Genomic DNA, 19996 nt, shown 5'->3' with positions numbered 1-19996 from the left:
TTGAAGGATGACAAGGTGAAGATGCCATGCAATCGTGGTATTGCTGAACAGAGGCTTAACTCTGACAGAGGCTAATATTGACTTCTTTCAAGAGTACAGGGCTTTTATGGACAACATACTGGAAAAGGGCTATGCAGTAAAGATTCCAGAAGAACAGTTGATTCGCAGTGATGGAAGAGTATGGTTCATTCCACACCATGGGGTGTATCATCCAAAAAAGAGGAAACTCCGAGTCGTCTTTGACTGTGCAGCAACTTACCAAGGTGTGTCACTAAATGACCAGTTGTTGCAAGGCCCTGATCTAACTAACACCCTCATCGGAGTGTTGCTGAGATTCAGACAGGAGCCTGTTGCCATGATGGCAGATATCGAGTCCATGTTTTACCAGGTGTGGATTCCAGACACGGACGCAGATATGTTACGCTTTCTCTGGTGGTCAGGCGGTAATCTGAATGTGGAACCAGAAGAGTACAGAATGTGTGTGCATCTGTTCGGTGCTACTGTACATCATCCCCTAGTTGTGCGTCATATGCATTGAGAAGAACAGTGGAGGATGCAGTATCAAAGAGTACACCAGAAGCCACACAGACAGTCCTCAAGAACTTCTATGTGGATGACTGCTTGAAGTCGGTAGCCACAGAAGACAAAGCCGTTGCTCTTGTCAGGGAGCTGATGACGCTGTGCGCCAGTGGTGGTTTCCATTTGACCAAGTGGGTCAGCAACAGCCGAGCCCTGCTGGGCTCCATTCCTGACCACGAACGAGCGGCTGAAGTCAAAGATCTCGATTTGGAGCATGATGAGTTACCAGTGGAACGAGCATTGGGCGTGCAGTGGTGCACAAGTTCTGACAGCTTCAGGTTCAAAATACATCTGCCGGACAAGCCATACACAAGACGGGGCATTTTATCTGTAGTCAGTTCGGTGTATGACCCAATGGGTTTTTTGGCACCACTCCTACTACCTGTCAAGCTCATTTTAAGAGATCTCTGCCAAGAGAAGAAAGGTTGGGACGAAGAGATCCACGAAAAGTCATGCCAGACATGGATGAAGTGGCTGACAGACTTAGACAAGCTTTCAGAACTCAGTCTGAACAGATGTTTCAAACCCCCTGCATTTGGGCCTACAAAGGTTGCTCAAATCCACAATTTCTCAGACGCTAGTCAAGATGGATATGGCGTTGTGTCGTATCTCTTGCTGACAAATGATCGGGCTGAGAAACATGTATCGTTCTTGATGGGAAAGTCCAGAGTCGCTCCACTCAAACAGATCACGATCCCGAGAATGGAGTTGACAGCAGCGACTGTTGCAGTCAAGATCGATCGGATGTTGAAAGAAGAACTTGAAGTTCCCCTGATGGAGTCGGTCTTCTGGACAGATAGTACAACAGTACTGAAGTACATTGAAAACGATGCCCTTAGTTTCAAGACATTTGTGGCAAACCGTGTCTCTTTCATTAGAGAAGCGACTACATCTTCTCAGTGGAAGTATCTCAACACCTCACAAAACCCAGCCGATCAGGCTTCAAGAGGTTTGAAGATCCAGAGCTTCATGGAAAGTAAAAGCTGGTTTCAGGGGCCTAGTTTCCTGCAAAAAGAAGTTGAATGGCCGGAACAACCTGAACAGTGTACTTACTTGACTGAAGATGATGTTGAGGTGAAGACATCCGCTGCAGTGTCATGCACAAACTCAAACAAGTTCACAGATCTATTGAACCAGCTCGTTGAGTATTATTCCAGTTGGCATAAGCTGAAAAAAGCGTCAGCCTGGATTTTGCACTTGAGAAGGACGTTGCGGCACCTGAGCGAGAAGAGAAAAGAGTTTGAGCAGAACATACAGGAGAATGAGATTGATCCAGGTAAATGCAGATCAATAGTTGAAAAGCAAATGGTGATGTGCAAGAAGAACCTGGAAAAAAGAATACTTACCGTGGAAGATCTATCCAGAGCTGAAATGGAACTGGTTAAATACAGTCAGAGACAAGCTTACACAGAGGAGATACAAGCCTTGCAGCCGGGAGGCTCCCGTGTGAAAAAGAACAGTTCTATCTTCAAACTGGATCCATACTTGCAAGATGATGTGTTGAGAGTAGGAGGACGTTTGAACAGATCGGCGATGCCTGAGGAGGCCAAGCATCCTGCCATTTTGCATAAACAGCACAGAATAGCTCACCTCATTCTCCACCACATCCATCAAGAGTGTGGACATGGAGGTAGGAACCACATCTTAGCCATATTGCGACAACGGTTTTGGATACCAAGAGCCAATGCAGCAGCAAGAAAAGTGATTTCAGAGTGCAACCTCTGCAGAAGACTCCATGCAAAGGCAGGAGAGCAGAAAATGGCAGATCTGCCACAAGACCGTCTGCTTCCTGACAAACCACCCTTCACCAACACGGGTGTGGATTATTTTGGACCTTTTGAGGTCAGAAGAGGACGTGCAAAGGTTAAGCGTTATGGAGTGCTCTTCACATGTTTAACTGTCAGGGCAGTGCATATAGAAGTAGCCCATTCTCTTGACACCGATTCATGTATTAATGCCATACGGCGTTTTCAAGCAAGAAGAGGCCAAGTGTCAATCATTCGTTCCGACAATGGCACAAACTTTGTCGGTGCTGAACGAGAGCTGCGTGAGGCATTGTCAGAGCTGGATCAGTCTCGTATCAATGAAGTCATGATGAGAAAGGGTGTGCAATGGATTTTCAACCTGCCTGCTGCATCCCATCACGGCGGTATCTGGGAACGTCAAATACGCACAGTGAGAAAAGTGCTGAGCTCTGTTGTGAAGCAACAGCTCTTAGAAGATGAAGGACTACACACTCTCCTATGCGAAGTTGAAAGCATCATCAATGGGAGACTGTGTTGCCATTAAGGCAAAATGTTAGGGACTTTTATTTTGATATGATGTAGACCTGGAGTTTGGGGTTAGAGGTTATTTCCTGTACAGAAGTAAGGAAGCTGACAGAATGTGAGCACATGTAATCCATTTGTTGTTAGCACTAGAGGCAATGTCGTAAGTACAAAATTCATTTTTATGTTAATAAGTTAATGTTACAATACTGTTTAAAAAGAAAAGACTACACATAGTTACATATTTATTTACATGTATATACAGGTATTTTTATTGTAACTAGATTTATGTTAAAACAGTCAAACTTTATTTCTTTGTTACAGTTTTCACTCTGTCATGTAAGATGATGTTGAAGCCACAGTAAACAGCAAGAAATCGCTCACTACGACTTGTCGTCATTTTGCATCAGAGTTAGCTGGTTGTATAGCTACAGTTGCTACACTGCAGTGAGGACAACACAGTGAAAAGACAGAGAAAGGTTAGTGTTGAACATCGTGGCAAGATGGAAGGAAAACGTGCTAAGTCTTCCGTAGCAAGTGGAAGTTCTCACTCATCTGCGTCATCAAGGAGTGCAGTGATCCGTGCACGGGCTAAAGCAGCAGCTGCTAAAGTACGTGCTGAATATGCAGAAAAAGAGGCTAAAGCTAAAATAGAAAAGGCAGCTAAAGAAGCTGAATCACAGTTGGAGAAGGTGAAAAGAGAGACTGAGCTTGAAACACTCGCCATGTGTCGTGAAGCAGCAGCTGCTGAAGCTGAAGCAGCCGTTTGGGAATCGGCTGACTCAATTGCAAAGTGTATTCTGTTGGATGAAACCGGCTCGTCAGGAGAAGATAAAATGGAGCGGACGAGCGAATACGTTCAAACTCATTTTGGCCCAACTAGCTCCCCAAAGCGAGAAGCTATGAACGCTTGCTCTCAGGCTTTTCAGCCTGCTACAGATGGCACTCTCCTTTTCAGTCCGAACAATCCCTTCTCTTCATACCAGCAGGTTCCTGTTTCTTCACATGAGCCACGACAGGCTAATAACATAGGAAATGGGAATTTATCAGAGGATGGTCTAGACGATGTTTATGTTCCACCGGCAGCCAAACTGTCATATGGTCAGACTTTAGTTGACAGAGAGGATGCTCAAGTCGATTCAAAGAAGTTTCATACTGACTTGAATATTTGTGACCTGCTCTGGCGAAATGAGTCGGAAGTTGCAACGTTCCATTTTAAGATATGGGCCGATTATGTGGAAAAACAATTTTATTTTTTATTTTATTTTATTTCAAAGAACAGACATTCAAAAATAATCTCCCAAAGTTTCATACTCCAGATAATTGAGTAAAGGTATTTAAATGACTATTAAAGTGTAGACAGTTTTACTAAATTCTTTGGATTCTTCGTCAACTCCTCTCGTCACCTCTGAGCATTTCCCGGGTATCCCCTGAAACGTCACTATCTCTGCTCTCCAAATATGGTGTTACAAGTTGTATGGAACCAATCAAAAAGCTTAGAAATGTACACAAACGCTGATCATTTGTCAATGGGAAGCCCCGTTTCGACTGACCGGCACGCGATTGGTCCAGCCATCCTCCTGTCAGACTCGCAGCGCTCTTTGTAAACAAGCTAGCAGATCTCCTCAGAAAGATTAAATATTATTAATTTGAGAAATGTCGCTGTCAAAAGAGAGCAAAGTCGCCAAAGCGTTGAACTCACTGGAGGCTTCTAACCTAAGCTCTGCTGCTGGTCAGCAAGAGTGGCTAATGGTGTGTTCACACAGAACGCGAATTTAATTATTTGCACGAGTAGATTAGGCCTACATACAAAGTCAATGCAAAGACGCGAATAGAAGCATCATTCGCGCCGGGCGTTGCGAATGACGCGAATTGGGCGATGCGTTTGCCGCGAATGTCTTCCGCGCAAGTTGAAAAATTTGAACTCGAGCGAATGTTCAAGCGTCTAACTAGACGCGATAGACGCGTATTTGACGCTCTATTCGCGTTCGGTGTGAACACACCATAAGGCTTGTCAGTGATTTTTTTGGGATCTGGAGATGTGTCATCCTCTGAAGACAGCGACAGCAAAAGTGACAGGCCTGTGGAAGAGGATCACGATGATGATGATGAAAACGTGTTTGATTTATTTTAGCCCAATATTTAACTGTTGGTATCTCCGTTATGAATTTGTTACACTGTTATTGTCAAATAGCCTACACAAAGATATGATTGCATAGGCTAGCATTATTTGTTCTCCGTTTCCTTGTCTCTCTGCCTCTCTCACACACACACACACACACACACACACACACACACACACACACACACACACACAGACACACACAGCTTTGTTTTTGTGATATATGAGGACATTCCATAGGCGTAATGATTTTTATACTGGACAAACTGTATATTCTATCCCCCTACACTGCCCCTATCCCTAAACCTACCCATCACAGGAGACATGCTGCATTTTTACATTAAAAAAAAAACATTGTTTTTTATGTTTTTTAAGCTATTTGAAATATGAGGACTCATGCAATGTCCTCATATATCACGTGTAAGTTGTAATACCAGTGTAATATGCATGTCATTATACACATTTGTGTCCTCATATATCACAAAAACAAACACACAAAATACACACACACACATACACACACACACACACACTCTCTCTCTCTCTCTCTCTCTCTCTCTCAAGCAAAAATGTAGCACCTCTGTTCAATCTTTCTGATTTTAGTAAATGTTTGTAAAAGTGCCTTTTAAATTATTTATTCAAATAAAAACTTTAAAATAATTTGAGCTTCAGCCTGGTTTAATAGCATTTATATATATATATATTAATGTCTTTAGTCAAATTAAGCAGTAAAATAAATAGTTTATCCCTTTAAATCCAATGGATTTTGAAAGATATCAACAAAAAACGGGCAAAAAACTTTAAAAGCGATTTTCTCAGGTTTTCAATTGGAAAAAGAGGGCAGACGACCATAATTTAAATGTGTATATCTTTACAACCATTCAAGGTATGGCTTTGAGGATATCATTTGAAAGCTGATGGTCTCCTCTTTCCACTAATACCAAAATCTCAATTTTGAAATTTGGGTCACTGTGACTCATTTTGCTAGCCTGGCTCCGCCCTCCTACGCACTTCCGCTCAATTTTATTTTCCTTCAGTACTACGTCTGGGATTGTGCTGTAGACTTTGGTTTCCAGAAATAATTTTTTTACCGGTCCAATCAGCGAACAGAGGGAGTGGCTGAGAACGATGACGTTGATGTAGCGTGTCAGTTTGAGTTGGAGTTCAGTAATGGCAGCGGAGAAAGACGTGAGAAAATCTATTCGGTCCGTTGTTGCAAAACTGCCGAATATCCAGAAGTTAAAGCCGGAGCAAGATCAATGTTTGCTAAGTGTTGTTGGTGGCCATGATGTTGTGGCCCTCCTCCCCACGGGGTTCGGGAAAAGTTTAATTTTCCAGCTCACTCCGCTAGTGGTGAATGAGTAAGCTAAGGCGAACGATAGGATGCAAAGCCGATAGTTGTTGTCGTCTCCTCTTGTTGCACTAATGGAGGACCAAGTGAGGGAGGCAGAAAGGTTAGGAGTTGGTGCTGGGCAGCTCGGCGTGCACGATGATCACTGTACAGCATTTGCGGCAGATCCGAAACGACCGCAGCGGCGTATTGTTAGTGATTACACCCAGCTTCGACAGTTGACTGAATACATCACTGTCCTTAGTGTCAAATATACATTTAGAATTGTTCCTTGAACTCTTAAATTCGATGAACAAAACATGCAGCTCTCGTTGACAGACATCTTATTCTAAACATAATCCTCTGATCATTCGGACTTGTTTTTTTTTTATTGCTTAAAACAATACACAAGTAATAACAGAAAACATAATACAAAAACAAACAAAAAATAATAATAAAAACAAAACAAAAATAAAACAGTAGGGGGATAATATAAAATAAACATGAACAAGTTAAGAAAATTACATGACACTGAAAAAAGGAAAATAATTACAAACAGATAATGTTTTTAAGGCTTTTTTTGTTCTCAGACAACTTAATTGAAAAGAGGTATTTTTAAAATTCTTTCACAAATATAAGAAAGAGAGGTTTAGCATTTAGATATTTAGATTTATGAATATGGAATTCGGACTTGTTGTTTCCAGCCGGTTTCGGCGCATGACATACGTCACGACCACACGTTAGCGATTGGCTATGGCAGATCCTGAGTGACGCTGGGCAGATCCAATAGTTTTGAACTTTAACAGAGAACCCGCCTACAAGGAAGTAAACGTTTCTCAATGGAGCGAGGCCAGACTCTCTGTACAAATGAAATGTACGAGAGTCTGGTAGAACCAGGCTATCATTTTGCTGGATCAGGTCACATTTCTGCTCCATGCTATTACCCCCAGCTAAACACTGATCAGAGCGTGTCTGCAACTGAACATCTTGCGCAATATTTAGCGCGACGTGACCTGGTGAGTGCAAGCTTGTATGAGTTTGATGATAAACCAGAAAATTATCGTGCTTGGCAGTCTTCATATAAAAATGCGACACAAGGGCTGGGTCTCACTGCTACTGAAGAGCTAGACTTAATGACTCGATGGCTTGGCAAAGAATCCAGCAACCAAGTGAAACGCCTGCGTTCAGTGCACGTAGCAAGTCCAGACATAGCAATCAGAAAAGCCTGGGAACGTCTACAGGAATGTTATGCAGCGCCAGAGGTAGTTGAAAAGGCCCTCTTCACTCGACTTGACAAGTTCCCCAAGGTTTTGGCGAAAGAAAATCTGAAGCTAAGGGAGTTAGCAGATCTGCTGATGGAAGTGCAGTGTGCTAAGGAAGACGGCTACTTTCCAGGTTTGTCCTACCTGGATACTGCACGAGGCATTGAACCTATAGTAGCCAAGCTGCCTTATGGACTTCAGGAAAAATGGATTTCTGCGGGTTCAAAGTATAAAGAAGAAAATGGAGGACGGTTTCCACCATTTGAATTCTTTACCAGATTCATGTGCTATGAGGCAAAGAAAAGGAATGATCCCAGTTTTGCCCTTTTAAATGCTAGCGGATCTGCTGTAAAGGCTGAAAGTCCCCAATTTAAAAGCATCAAGAACCCCATTGCAGTTCATAAGACCAATGTCTCCCCAGCAGAGCCGAGCACTTCCAGTGATCCAAATAAGAGCTGCCCAATACATGCAAAGCCGCATCCACTGAAGAAGTGCAAAGCCTTTAGAGCCAAAGATCTACAAGACAGGAAAGCCTTTCTGAAGGAGAGAGGATTCTGCTTTAAATGTTGTGGCTCAAATAGTCATGTGGCGAAGGACTGCACTGCAGTAGTGAAATGTTCTGAGTGTGACAGCACCAAGCATGTCTCAGCTATGCATCCGGCTCCTCCTCCAAAGATCACTGCTCCTGATACCTCGCCACAGAATGGCGGGGAGCGAGAAGATGGTAACGACAGCAGGGAAGTCGTCAGCTCAAGCTGCACTGAAGTATGTGGTGCAGGTCAAGTTGGGACGTCATGTTCCAAGATATGCCTAGCAAAGGTGTATCACAAGGGCTGTCCAGATAAAGCCATCAAGGAATATATCGTTTTAGATGACCAAAGCAACCGGTCATTGGCGAGGTCCAGTTTCTTTGACCTTTTCAACATTCAGAGTAAGCCATATCCTTACTTACTGAGAACGTGCTCCGGCACAGAGGAAACATTTGGCAGAAGGGCTGAAGATTTCATGGTCAAAGCACTTGATGGGAAAGTGACAATCCCTCTTCCCCCGCTTATTGAATGTAACGACTTACCTGACAACCGAGCTGAAATTCCCACGCCTAACGCCGCTCTTCATCAACCTCACCTCGTCAAGGTAGCAGAACACATTCCCGAGTTGGACCCTACTGCGGAGATCCTCCTGCTACTTGGTAGAGATATAATTAGAGTGCACAAGGTAAGGGAACAAGTAAATGGCCCTCCCAATGCCCCTTTTGCTCAACGTCTTGACCTAGGTTGGGTGATGGTTGGAGAGGTCTGCCTAGGTAATGCGCACACGCCAAGTGTCAGCATTTACAGGACAACAGTGCTTGATTGTCAACGGCCCTCGCTCCTCCAACCGTGCACAAGTGTTATGCATGTCAGGGAGAAGCTTCATGGCAAAGAGCCCAGGAAGAGTGTCTTAGGGCCCAGCAGGGCTAAAGAAGACAGGCTGGGTAAAAATGTATTCGATCGCACCGAACAGGACAACAAGCTGGCACCATCAATTGAGGATGAGACTTTCTTGAACATAATGGACAAAGAAGTCTACAGAAATGATTCACACAGTTGGGTCGCTCCACTACCGTTCAGACAGCTTAGAGAACGTTTGCCTAACAACCGCAGCCAAGCACTCAAACGTTTTGAATCACTTCGACGCAACTTGAGGAGAAAGCCAGAGATGGAACAGCAATATGTGACATTCATGGGCAAACTGCTGGAAAATGATCATGCTGAGGTGGCACCAGAACTAAGGGAAGATGAAGAGTTTTGGTACTTACCAAGCTTTGCAGTGTTTCACCCACAAAAACCAGGTCAAATCAGGGTGGTGTTTGATTCGAGCGCCCAACACTCCGTAATCTCCTTAAATAATGTGCTTTTGACTGGCCCTGATCTTAACAACTCCCTTATGGGAGTACTCATGCGGTTCCGAAAGGAAAAGGTGGCTGTTATGGCAGACATACAGCAGATGTTTTACTGCTTCCTCGTAGAAGAAAAACATAGGAACTATTTGAGATTCTTATGGTTCAAGAACAATGATATGGCAAGTGAAGTTGTAGACTACAGGATGAAGGTCCATGTGTTTGGGAACAGCCCGTCTCCAGCAGTGGCAATTTATGGCCTTAGAAGAGCTGTCAGAAAGGGTGCGCAAAGATATGGACAAGACACCATCAACTTTGTCGAGCGCCACTTTTATGTTGATGACGGCCTTTGTTCTGTCCCTACTGATGCTGAAGCCATTGACTTGCTGCGTAGGACTCAGGCTTCATTGGCTGAGTCCAACCTCAGGCTCCACAAGTTTGCATCGAATAGTCCGGCTGTCTTGGCAGCCTTTCCAAGTGAGGACTGTGTGGCAGCTGGAAAAGAGGTAGACCTCTGTGGGAAGGAGTCGCACATCCAACGCAGCTTAGGCCTCCTGTGGGAGGTAGCTAGGGACACATTCACTTTCTCTGTGTCAACTGACGCAAAACCGTTTACCCGCCGAGGAGTACTCTCAATGGTGAACAGTGTTTTTGATCCCTTGGGTTTTTTGGCTCCGGTCGTAATCCAAGGAAGAGCCTTTCTCAGAGAGCTGAATTCTGAGGCTTCAGAGTGGGACACTCCATTACCTGAAGATAAACTAGGCAAGTGGGAGGCTTGGCGAAACTCACTTCAAGAGTTGAAGCACTTCCATATATCAAGGATGTACACAGGCATCTCTCTAACCAAGGCCGAACAGATGGAACTCTGTGTGTTCTGTGATACTTCTACAATGGCCATTGGGGCTGTAGCCTATTTGAAGACCATCCAAGAAGGCATTGTTGACATTGGATTTGTCATGGGAAAGTCTAAACTTGCTCCTCAATCAGAGCCAACCATACCGAGACTTGAGCTGTGTGCTGCGGTTTTGGCTGTGGAAATGGCTGAACTGATTCAGGAAGAACTGGACTTGAAGTTAGATTCCACTAAATTCTACACGGATAGCAGAGTGGTCCTTGGATACATTCATAACCAATCCAGACGGTTTTATGTATATGTCCACAATCGAGTTCAGCGTATTCGCCAGACCACAAATCCTGAACAGTGGCACTACGTACGCACAGACGACAATCCGGCTGATATTGCGTCAAGGTCTGTTCCAGCATCACGTCTCGCACAAACAATGTGGTTCAGCGGACCTACCTTTTTGCGTAAGCCTTCCATTCAACCAGTGCCTATTCAGTCATTCAGCTTAGTCTCACCAGAATTGGATGCTGAGATTCGTCCAGATGTGAAGAGTTATGCCACCCAGCTGCACGAGAAAGGTCTCAGCATAGAGCGTTTTGAGAGGTTCTCCACCTGACACACTCCAGCGAGTTGTGGCACTCTTAATTCACATTGCAAGATCTTTCAAGTCCCCTAACATCATGGACAAGTGTAGGGGATGGCATACATGTGAGCTGCCTCGCTCTCCGGATGAGCTTTCCCAGGCCAGAGAAGTCATCATTAGAGCCGTTCAGAGGAAAGCATTTGGAAAGGAATTTGAAGCTCTAGAAAGAGACAAGCCAATTCCTCTAAACAGTTGTCTACGTCGTCTCAACCCTATCTTGCAGAATGACCTCATCTGCATTGGTGGCCGTCTGAAAAACGCAAACGTAGAGATTAAACAAAAGAACCCTGTAATTCTCCCAAAAGACAACCATGTTTCCTTACTGTTCATCAGACACCATCATACCCAAGTAAAACATCAGGGTCGCCATTTAACAGAAGGCGCTGTGAGAGCTGCAGGACTTTGGATCTTGGGAGGTAAAAGGCTCATTAACTCAACTCTTCACAAATGCGTGACCTGTCGTAGACTCAGAGGTCGGATGCAGGAGCAACTAATGGCGGATTTACCACCTGAGCGTCTCAAGGCCTGCCCTCCCTTCACGTATGTAGGGCTAGATGTCTTCGGACCATGGCACATCACTACCAGACGTACAAGAGGAGTTCAGCCTGAGAGCAAACGTTGGGCCATATTATTCTGTTGTATGAGCTCCAGGGCGGTTCACATTGAGGTGATTGCCTCAATGGACACCTCAAGCTGTGTCAATGCCTTAAGGCGTTTCTTTGCCATAAGAGGACCAGCCAAACAACTGAGGTCAGATTGTGGCACAAATTTCATTGGGGCCTGCAGAGAACTCGGGATGAGCGCAGAACAACCAGACACCACTGTGCAGAGGTACCTAAACCAACAAGGATGCTCTTGGGTGTTTAACCCACCTCATGCTTCGCACATGGGTGGTGCATGGGAACGCCTCATTGGAGTGGCTCGAAGGATCCTGGAGTCAATGCTTCTTGAACATGGCACTCGCCTGACTCATGAAGTCTTGTGCACTCTAATGGCAGAGGTGGCAGCAATTATGAATGCAAGGCCTCTGGTTCCAGTTTCAAATGATCCAGAAGATCCATTCATTCTCACACCATCTATGCTGTTAACTCAGAAAGTCGGCACTCCACCTCCTCCAGGAGACTTTACGGACAGAGACCTCCTAACCAAGCAGTGGAGATAAGTACAAGCCTTGTCCAACATGTTCTGGCGCCGTTGGAGACAAGTGTACTTGTCAACCTTACAAGGCCGGAAGAAATGGACCAAATCTCACCAAAATCTGCAAGAAGGAGATGTCGTCCTCCTCAAGGACAACCAAGTTGTCCGCAACAGCTGGCCTATGGCGATAGTCACAAAGGCTATTCCTGGAAAAATTCCGGGAAAGTCCGTAAGGTGGAATTGAAGACCACAGATCAAGGACATTCAAAAAAGTACCTTAGACCAGTGACAGGACTTGTTTTGCTTCTGAGTAGAGAGTGATGTTCATCTGTTTAGTTAATACATAACTTGTTTGTGTAGTGACCTCCCAGATGTCAGGCGGGGAGTGTGTTGCCATTAAGGCAAAATGTTAGGGACTTTTAATTTGATATGATGTAGACCTGGAGTTTGGGGTTAGAGGTTATTTCCTGTACAGAAGTAAGGAAGCTGACAGAATGTGAGCACATGTAATCCATTTGTTGTTAGCACTAGAGGCAATGTCGTAAGTACAAAATTCATTTTTATGTTAATAAGTTAATGTTACAATACTGTTTAAAAAGAAAAGACTACACATAGTTACATATTTATTTACATGTATATACAGGTATTTTTATTGTAACTAGATTTATGTTAAAACAGTCAAACTTTATTTCTTTGTTACAGTTTTCACTCTGTCATGTAAGATGATGTTGAAGCCACAGTAAACAGCAAGAAATCGCTCACTACGACTTGTCGTCATTTTGCATCAGAGTTAGCTGGTTGTATAGCTACAGTTGCTACACTGCAGTGAGGACAACACACTTAACCACGAACACAGATCACCCCAATGACCTCGAGCCGCTGACGCCGAATCATCTGCTCGCGTTGAAAACTCAGCCTAGTTTTCCACCTGGTGTGTTTGCTAAGGATGATGTCTATGCCCACCGGCGCTGGAGACAAATACAATATATGGCGGATCTATTCTGGCGAAGGTGGACTCACGAATACCTACCGCTTCTGCAAGAACGGCAAAAATGGCTCGGCCTAAAGAGAAGTTTCAAGGTTGGAGATGTCGTCCTCGTCGCAGATTCGTTCCTGCCAAGAAACTCCTGGGTGTTAGGCAGAATCATGAGGGTGATGCCCGATTCCAAAGGCGTTGTCCGAAGTGCTGAAGTTCGAACGAAGACCAGCATCATTCAAAGACCCATAACCAAACTTTGTTTATTGCAGGGAGAAGACTGAAAATAGAAGAGAAAGACTTGAATAAACTAAAAATACTTACCAGAGTAGATTGAATGTTGAATAGAAATTACCAGTTTGATTAGTCTGTGAAAAGTATTTAGTTGTTAATGCTTTCCAGTTAATGTTTACTTTAAATACTTCTCTGTGAAGAGAAGAAGATTTTTGCCAAAAGGAATTGAGAAAGTGTTACATTTAGGAGTATAAATGGCTTCAGTTTAAGTTTAAGTTGATAATTGATATGTTAAGGCCTAGTCAATTAGGGACCGGGATATGTTGAAGCCATTTCAATGGAAGTAATAATAATATTTTGAGTTTATTTAGTAAAACCTGAGAAAACCTGTGTTGCAAATGGAACATAGAAATTTGAATGTAAACAGTTGACCAGTGATCTAGTGTAATGTGATTGGTTGTTAGATTTAGTATGAAAGAAATAGAATCCTGCGAAGCAGCCAGAAGCCACTGGACTTTGAAGCAACACAGTCTTTTGACCTACACGGAACTAGTTAATTTGTAAGAAAAGTAAAGATCCTAAATTTTTTGTTTTATTTTATGTTTTGAAATTCATAATTAAACAGTCAAACGAAGAACTTTGGATTCAAGACTTTTATTCGCTGACGTTTTGTGTTGAGTACAAAAGAACTTTGAAGTCCTAAGCTAGTGAGTCAGGTTGCTGCACTCATATAATAATTAATTATTATTGCAGAGATGGGGTTTGGGGCTGGGTCCGTGGGACTGTTTCTGGGGGATGAGTCTGAGGGAAGAACAGGAGACACGGGTAAGGAGAATGCAGAAGAAAAAAGGTAGGTCAAATAAAAAGTGTCTGGATCAAACAATCAAATTAATCCACATAGGAGAAACAAAAGGAAATCTTTCTTTCCTGAGTGACAGCTTTAGTGACAGTTGAGTGGACATTGAATGAATGACTGAATCTCTGCTCCTTATGGTGACATTTCTTTGCCTCTATAGTCTTTTACTGTAAGATGTCAACCAGATTCAACAAGACATCTTCACCTGGCTATACCCAATGTTTAGATATGTTGTGGTATTTATGCAAATTAGCACATACATAATTAGATTGCACCGTTTGCCCATGTTAACAAACAATTTCAAAAAACTTGTAATGCATTTTTTGTTTGTCTTGATGTAAATAATCAACTCAGTAATTTTCATGATGATATCTAAAGGTTAAAAATGTTACCCTATTCACGTAAGAAAAAGAATGATTAGCACAAACTAATAATTCCCTCATTCCCTCACAAACTATATCTCCCATAACTCACTGTCCGGACTCTTCATCCATTATCACATTCACCTGTGTCTCATTATCTTGTTTGGCACGTAACACCCTGTTCAATGAATAATGCATTTGGACATTTGGACATACTGCATTACATTTATTCAGCAAAGATCCATTAAATTAATCAAAAGTGACAGTAAAGACATTTTTAATGTTACAAAAGCTTTCTATTTCAGATAAATCTCCTTTGAAATTTCTATTCATCAAAGAATCCTAACTTTATTTGTTTAAACAATAATCAGAAATGTTTCTTGAGCAGCAATTTCACATTATTCCTGTAAAATCCAATTGTAAAAGAAAGGAATTGCACTTATTGTACTGGTGTACTTATTGTACTTATGTACCCCCCCCCCCCAGCCCACTGTGCAGGAGTTCATCACATGATATACCATATATGGATATATTTGTAGCATCACAGCACCACATCCTCATCTATCTCAAAGTTGCAGTTTACACCATTTCTTACACGCGCAGATGCACGTGAAGGCTCTCAACAAAGACTTGACTTTTGAGTGAACCTTCTGTGTTTGCTTCATTCTTGGTCCCTGATATCAGTGTCACTCTGTCTTTAATTCGATAAGGAAGATCCATAATTATCATCTAACAGATTGGTGGCTGTGTATGTGATAGTCCAAGCAGAACCAGGACCAATTTTGGATCTCCAGGACCAATTTTGATCTCCAGGAGGCTGATCGTGTAAGTGTGTTTTCTTCTCTAAAGATTGAGATAACCTGTAACCTTGCATGATGTCAGCCTGTATAAAACTTTGTTGAAGTACATTTACTCTCGCTGTAGTCTCTGTTTGGCATAAAACCCCAAAGAGAAAAGGATTTATGATATCTTAAGGCTGGAATTTGTCCAGGCCACTTTGGTTAAAGTGAACAAGGGGGAATCAAAGTCGTGCGACTTTCATATAACGGACTATAGAGTGACCGAAATATGACCAGATCTGTAATTGTTTTATCTGTTGATTGTCATTTGATTTGTGTGTAAATTAATTGCTGGAATGAGGCAATGGGGTCAGATACTTCAAGATCACTCCCTGGGGAAATTCCCCTGACCCTCCATAAGTCATTAGGGACCCCCCATAAGAATTTATTTTTGGATTTTGGGGGGTCCCGACAAATATATTTTAACATTAAAAATGATTGTGAAAATTATAGGTCTTTAGTGACGTTTTATATTTATAACAGTGCTTAATTTATTTCCTAGCGCGAGGCAGCAATCAGGGCAGCTCTTAGCCGAGTGAGTTGTTGTTGTGGTCCTCGACGCTAATGTACAGACTCAGTCTGTAACAAAGTTGCGCTGTTGAGGCTAGCGCAGTTATTAATATAACATATTGATTTATAGTTAAGAAACAATATATAGGCTACACACGACCAGAGTGCTGTTTTCCTGAATGCCATCACGATTGAAACCGAGATATTGATTTCATTACAGTTCAATAAACAAATAGTTTAAATAGTTTAAAATAAGTTACTTACATTTTTAGACGCAATGACTGTTTTTGTTCTGTTTCATCAGCGAAAATAGTTCCAAACAGCAGAACCACAGCGCATTTCAGAGCATCACTCACCCATGATTCATTACTGAATAATTCAGTGTTTTGAACTAAATGCTCGAGTCAACGATTCAATTACCCATTATTAAACCGCCTCATTCTGAATAAATCAGCCGTTTGAACGAATCGTTTAAATGAATGACTCAATGACTCGCTCATTAAGACGGCCGCCTGCCGCTCCGCAATTTAGTTTCAAAGTATCATTCTTTTCAACATTCTTTATTTGTATATTCAAAAAATATTTAAAACAATCTCATAATCTCATTAAATACAGTTATAATTTTTCAATGTAAATTATTTAATTTGATTGGTAACAGCCACTAGGCTAGGCTGTCTTATTATTTTAATTGAATGTAGCCTAAGAAAATGTACGAATTTGAAATGAAATTTAGATCATACATTAAATAAAATTAGGGGGAAAGTGCCCTTTATAAAGGTACAAAAAATTATTCAGATAAGAGTGTTTTCAAAAATGAAACATTGACAATTTAACTTTAAAGGGAGTAAAGCTTCTGTTTAGGCTATAAAGGAAATGTAATTTTGCCAAAAGAAGAACTTTTAATTTAAATAAATGTTAATTTTAAATCAGCCTACTTCAGTGTGATATGTTACCATATTATCATGCTTAATTGAATAATTGTAATGTGATGATCAGATGCAGATATCTAAATCAAAGAATATGGGTGGTTGGCGGGTGGATTATTATTTATTTTTAACAACAGATTCGAGTGACTCAAAGTGCGGATTAATGAATTTATCTTATCTTAGTGTTACGATTTTGCCACCTCTGCCTCATTTTGAGCCAGAAAAAACCCTGACATTGGTCCATATAATTTTGCCTACAGTAGGCTACATAGTGTAGCAAGGTAGTCTTCAGAATTTTTTATCATTTTATAATGACATTTTAGATCAACGAGATGGATCGTTTAGAGAAAAGGCCATGCACACAATGAAATCAATGGTGCTTGAGGGTTGGGGTGATCCAAATCGGGACACAAAATATATGAATGAATCTTATGAGGTGTGGAAAAAATGATGAAGAAAGTGTGAGACCAGGGACCTGAGAAAAAGCACAAAAAAAAAACATTTCTGTCAAACCTGCAGCTCTCAGTTGAACCATTGCTAAATGTATGTTATGCCGTTGCATTGCACCAGGAAACAGGAAGCACAACCACATAAGTTGTACAAGTAAACCCAATTCTTTGTTCTAAATTTAAATATGACACATCTCATGTGTATATGTCAAACAGTACCCATTGTTACCTGTGTATCCAGCCACTGTTGGACAATTTTGTAGCACAGGGTGTAGTCGTGCCAACACATTCACCCTATAACACACCAAGTAATCCAGCTGTTAAAGCACATGGCACTATAGCTGGTGACTCAAGACCTGTGCGCCATTAACCAATTAATCGCCCCACTTCCGCTAGTCGTCCCCGACGTGCCTACTATTATGAATTCCATACCATGTACACACGGGGTTCAAAGCATCAAAGGCTTGAAAGTTTTCTGGGACTCATAAATTACTGCACACTGTAAAAAATGATTCCGTAAAAAAACAGATAATGTGGCAGAAAATTACCAGGACATTTTCTGTTAAATTACGGACAGTTCCTTCAACTCTAAAACGGAAACTTCTGTATATCAACAGTACATTTTCTGTACTATTCACGGATAATCCTTATACAGAAATTTCTATTTTTCTAGAATTTGTATGGCATATCTTTTGGTAGCAAATAATTCAAGAACTATATACAAATTGAACATGATTTATTTTTGTAAACATTTTCATGTAAACATTCTTAAACGCATTCAATGGGTAAAGATATATATATATTTTACATAAATTTAACAATGTGCAAAGCACCATTAAAAAGTGCTTGTATTGTGGAATACGTTTTTAGAAATTAAACAAACATGGCAGAATTAAAAAAAGAAAATGTGAGCAAATGTGAAGGAAAAAACTTTCCTTCTTCGGTATGTTCAGTTAAAGGTCCATTTTGAGATTTGACAAAAGCTTAAACTTTACATGGATTTTCGAAGTTGTTCATACAGGAACTTCAGCAGTCTTTAGTAGATGTGTAGACGTTTGGTTTCCTTCATCTCAGCCTTTTCAACCTTCGTTCAGGATTTCTGCACAGGAAAGTTGGATATGAAGAACAAAATGGATATGTTTGTAGCTACACAAGAAATTAAATGAAGGAAACTGAACTACAAAGTATCATGCAGACCAGGTTGAGGTTAAAAAAATCGTACAGTATTTTACATTCATTTAATGATCAACTGCCATTCCTAATTCTTTCAAATTCAAACACTGTATAAAATGCTAAAACGTCTGTTTCCAGTGGACTTCAATTGCATGTTATGTTAGCTTGTCTGCTCAACTATACCTATAATATGTTTAATTATTTTCAACTATATAAACAGTAACACAACAACATGCTCTTTAAATAATGTCATTAAAAATGTGTTGTTTACCTTTATATGAACTCCAGGATAAGTGCCATTTTCTTCGGGTATTTTGTAGCTCACTTCCACAATGGGGTAGGAGATGTGGTCAATAATTACTTCTTGAATGACAGCAATCCTGAATGCCCATCAGCTTAACCATTTGATGCTCAACATGGGTCTAAATAGACCCGACTGAGTTTTGATTTTCTATATCTTTGCAAGAAATTAATTTCATCATTCAGTATTCCAGGTATTCCTCAATTAACCTGTTTTAATTTAGATCATTACAAATCCTTATTTAAATGTTTCCTTTCTTACTTTTCGAATAAAAATCGTTTTTGTGTCACTACCCTTCTAATGCGCAACATGGGTCTAAAATGACCCGTATTCATGTTTCTTTGCTGAATATTTGAAAGAAATGTATTTTAAAATTTATTAATCCAGGTATTCATTAAATATCTTGTTTTTGATTTCCACAAATCATTATGTATATATTTTTCCTTTCTTACTTTCTTACTATTTCTACATCAATTTTACACACATGGGTCAAAAATGATCCATATAGGAACCTTTTATATATCTATAAATAGTATAAATATATTTACTGCAGAAAACTATTCACCTGCTGCCACACATTTCACAATTCAACAAGGCTGCTTTTGTATATTTCATGCATGTACATTTTTTGTCACAGAAAATATTTGATATTTTGTGAAAGACATCTAGATATAGCCTAATATTTGAACGTTTAGGCTAAGGTTACCTTGACTTTGAAATCCATAGTGCACAAGAGAAACATGTTCAATTCTATTAGCTAGCTTGCGGTCGACATATTCTATTTTATCTAATGTTAGCTAGGTCAACAAAATAAAAGTTGCAATACAGTTCAATTTCAGTGTTATCGGTTATTTGTGTGTTATGTGTGACAAAGTGGCCAATAAACATATTTCAAGTGTTACAGTAAATGTGTTGATCTAAACAACTGTGACAATGGTTATTTTAACAAAAAGTTTTCTTAATTCTTTTGTTTTATCACGCTTGTATAGATGGGTCATTTTAGACCCATGTGTGTAAACTTGATGTATTAACACAAAATCTAGGAAAGATTAAAATATGAATTTGTGATAATTGAAAACAAGATATTTTGAATATTCATAAATCATGAAATTTATAGATCATGAAATATTAAATGCTCAAATAAAGTGATTTCAAAAGGTGAAACAAAAAAAATGCCAAGCCATGCATGAAATAACATAATGAATACGGGTCTTTTTAGACCCATGTTGTGCATTAGAAGGGGTATCCATAGCCATATCCATATAAACATTTTTCCTCAGACTGTAAGTTTAAATGTGTTTTGCCAA

The 19996-nt window shown here is 40.8% G+C and overlaps 2 protein-coding genes across 2 annotated transcripts; both read left to right on the top strand.

Moving 5' to 3' along the window:
* Positions 1-519: 519 nt before the first annotated feature.
* LOC130103475 (uncharacterized) lies at positions 520-2804 on the top strand. The gene is made up of 2 exons (XM_056269729.1): positions 520-2740; positions 2785-2804. Exons 1-2 carry the CDS (start codon positions 673-675, stop codon positions 2802-2804), a joined length of 2088 nt encoding a protein of 695 aa, XP_056125704.1. The 5' UTR covers positions 520-672.
* Positions 2805-10930: 8126 nt separating this feature from the next.
* On the top strand, positions 10931-12904 carry LOC130103533 (uncharacterized). Its single transcript, XM_056269780.1, has 2 exons — positions 10931-12604; positions 12766-12904. Exon 1 carries the CDS (start codon positions 10964-10966, stop codon positions 12086-12088), a length of 1125 nt encoding a protein of 374 aa, XP_056125755.1. The 5' UTR covers positions 10931-10963; the 3' UTR covers positions 12089-12604; positions 12766-12904.
* Positions 12905-19996: the final 7092 nt, after the last annotated feature.

The sequence above is a fragment of the Rhinichthys klamathensis genome, unplaced genomic scaffold, assembly GCF_029890125.1.
Source record: "Rhinichthys klamathensis goyatoka isolate OS25496 unplaced genomic scaffold, OSU_Roscu_1.1 h1tg000289l_1, whole genome shotgun sequence".
Taxonomy (NCBI): domain Eukaryota; kingdom Metazoa; phylum Chordata; class Actinopteri; order Cypriniformes; family Leuciscidae; genus Rhinichthys; species Rhinichthys klamathensis.
Note: the sequence above shows the minus strand (reverse complement) of the source record. Positions and strands in the feature narration are given on the sequence as shown.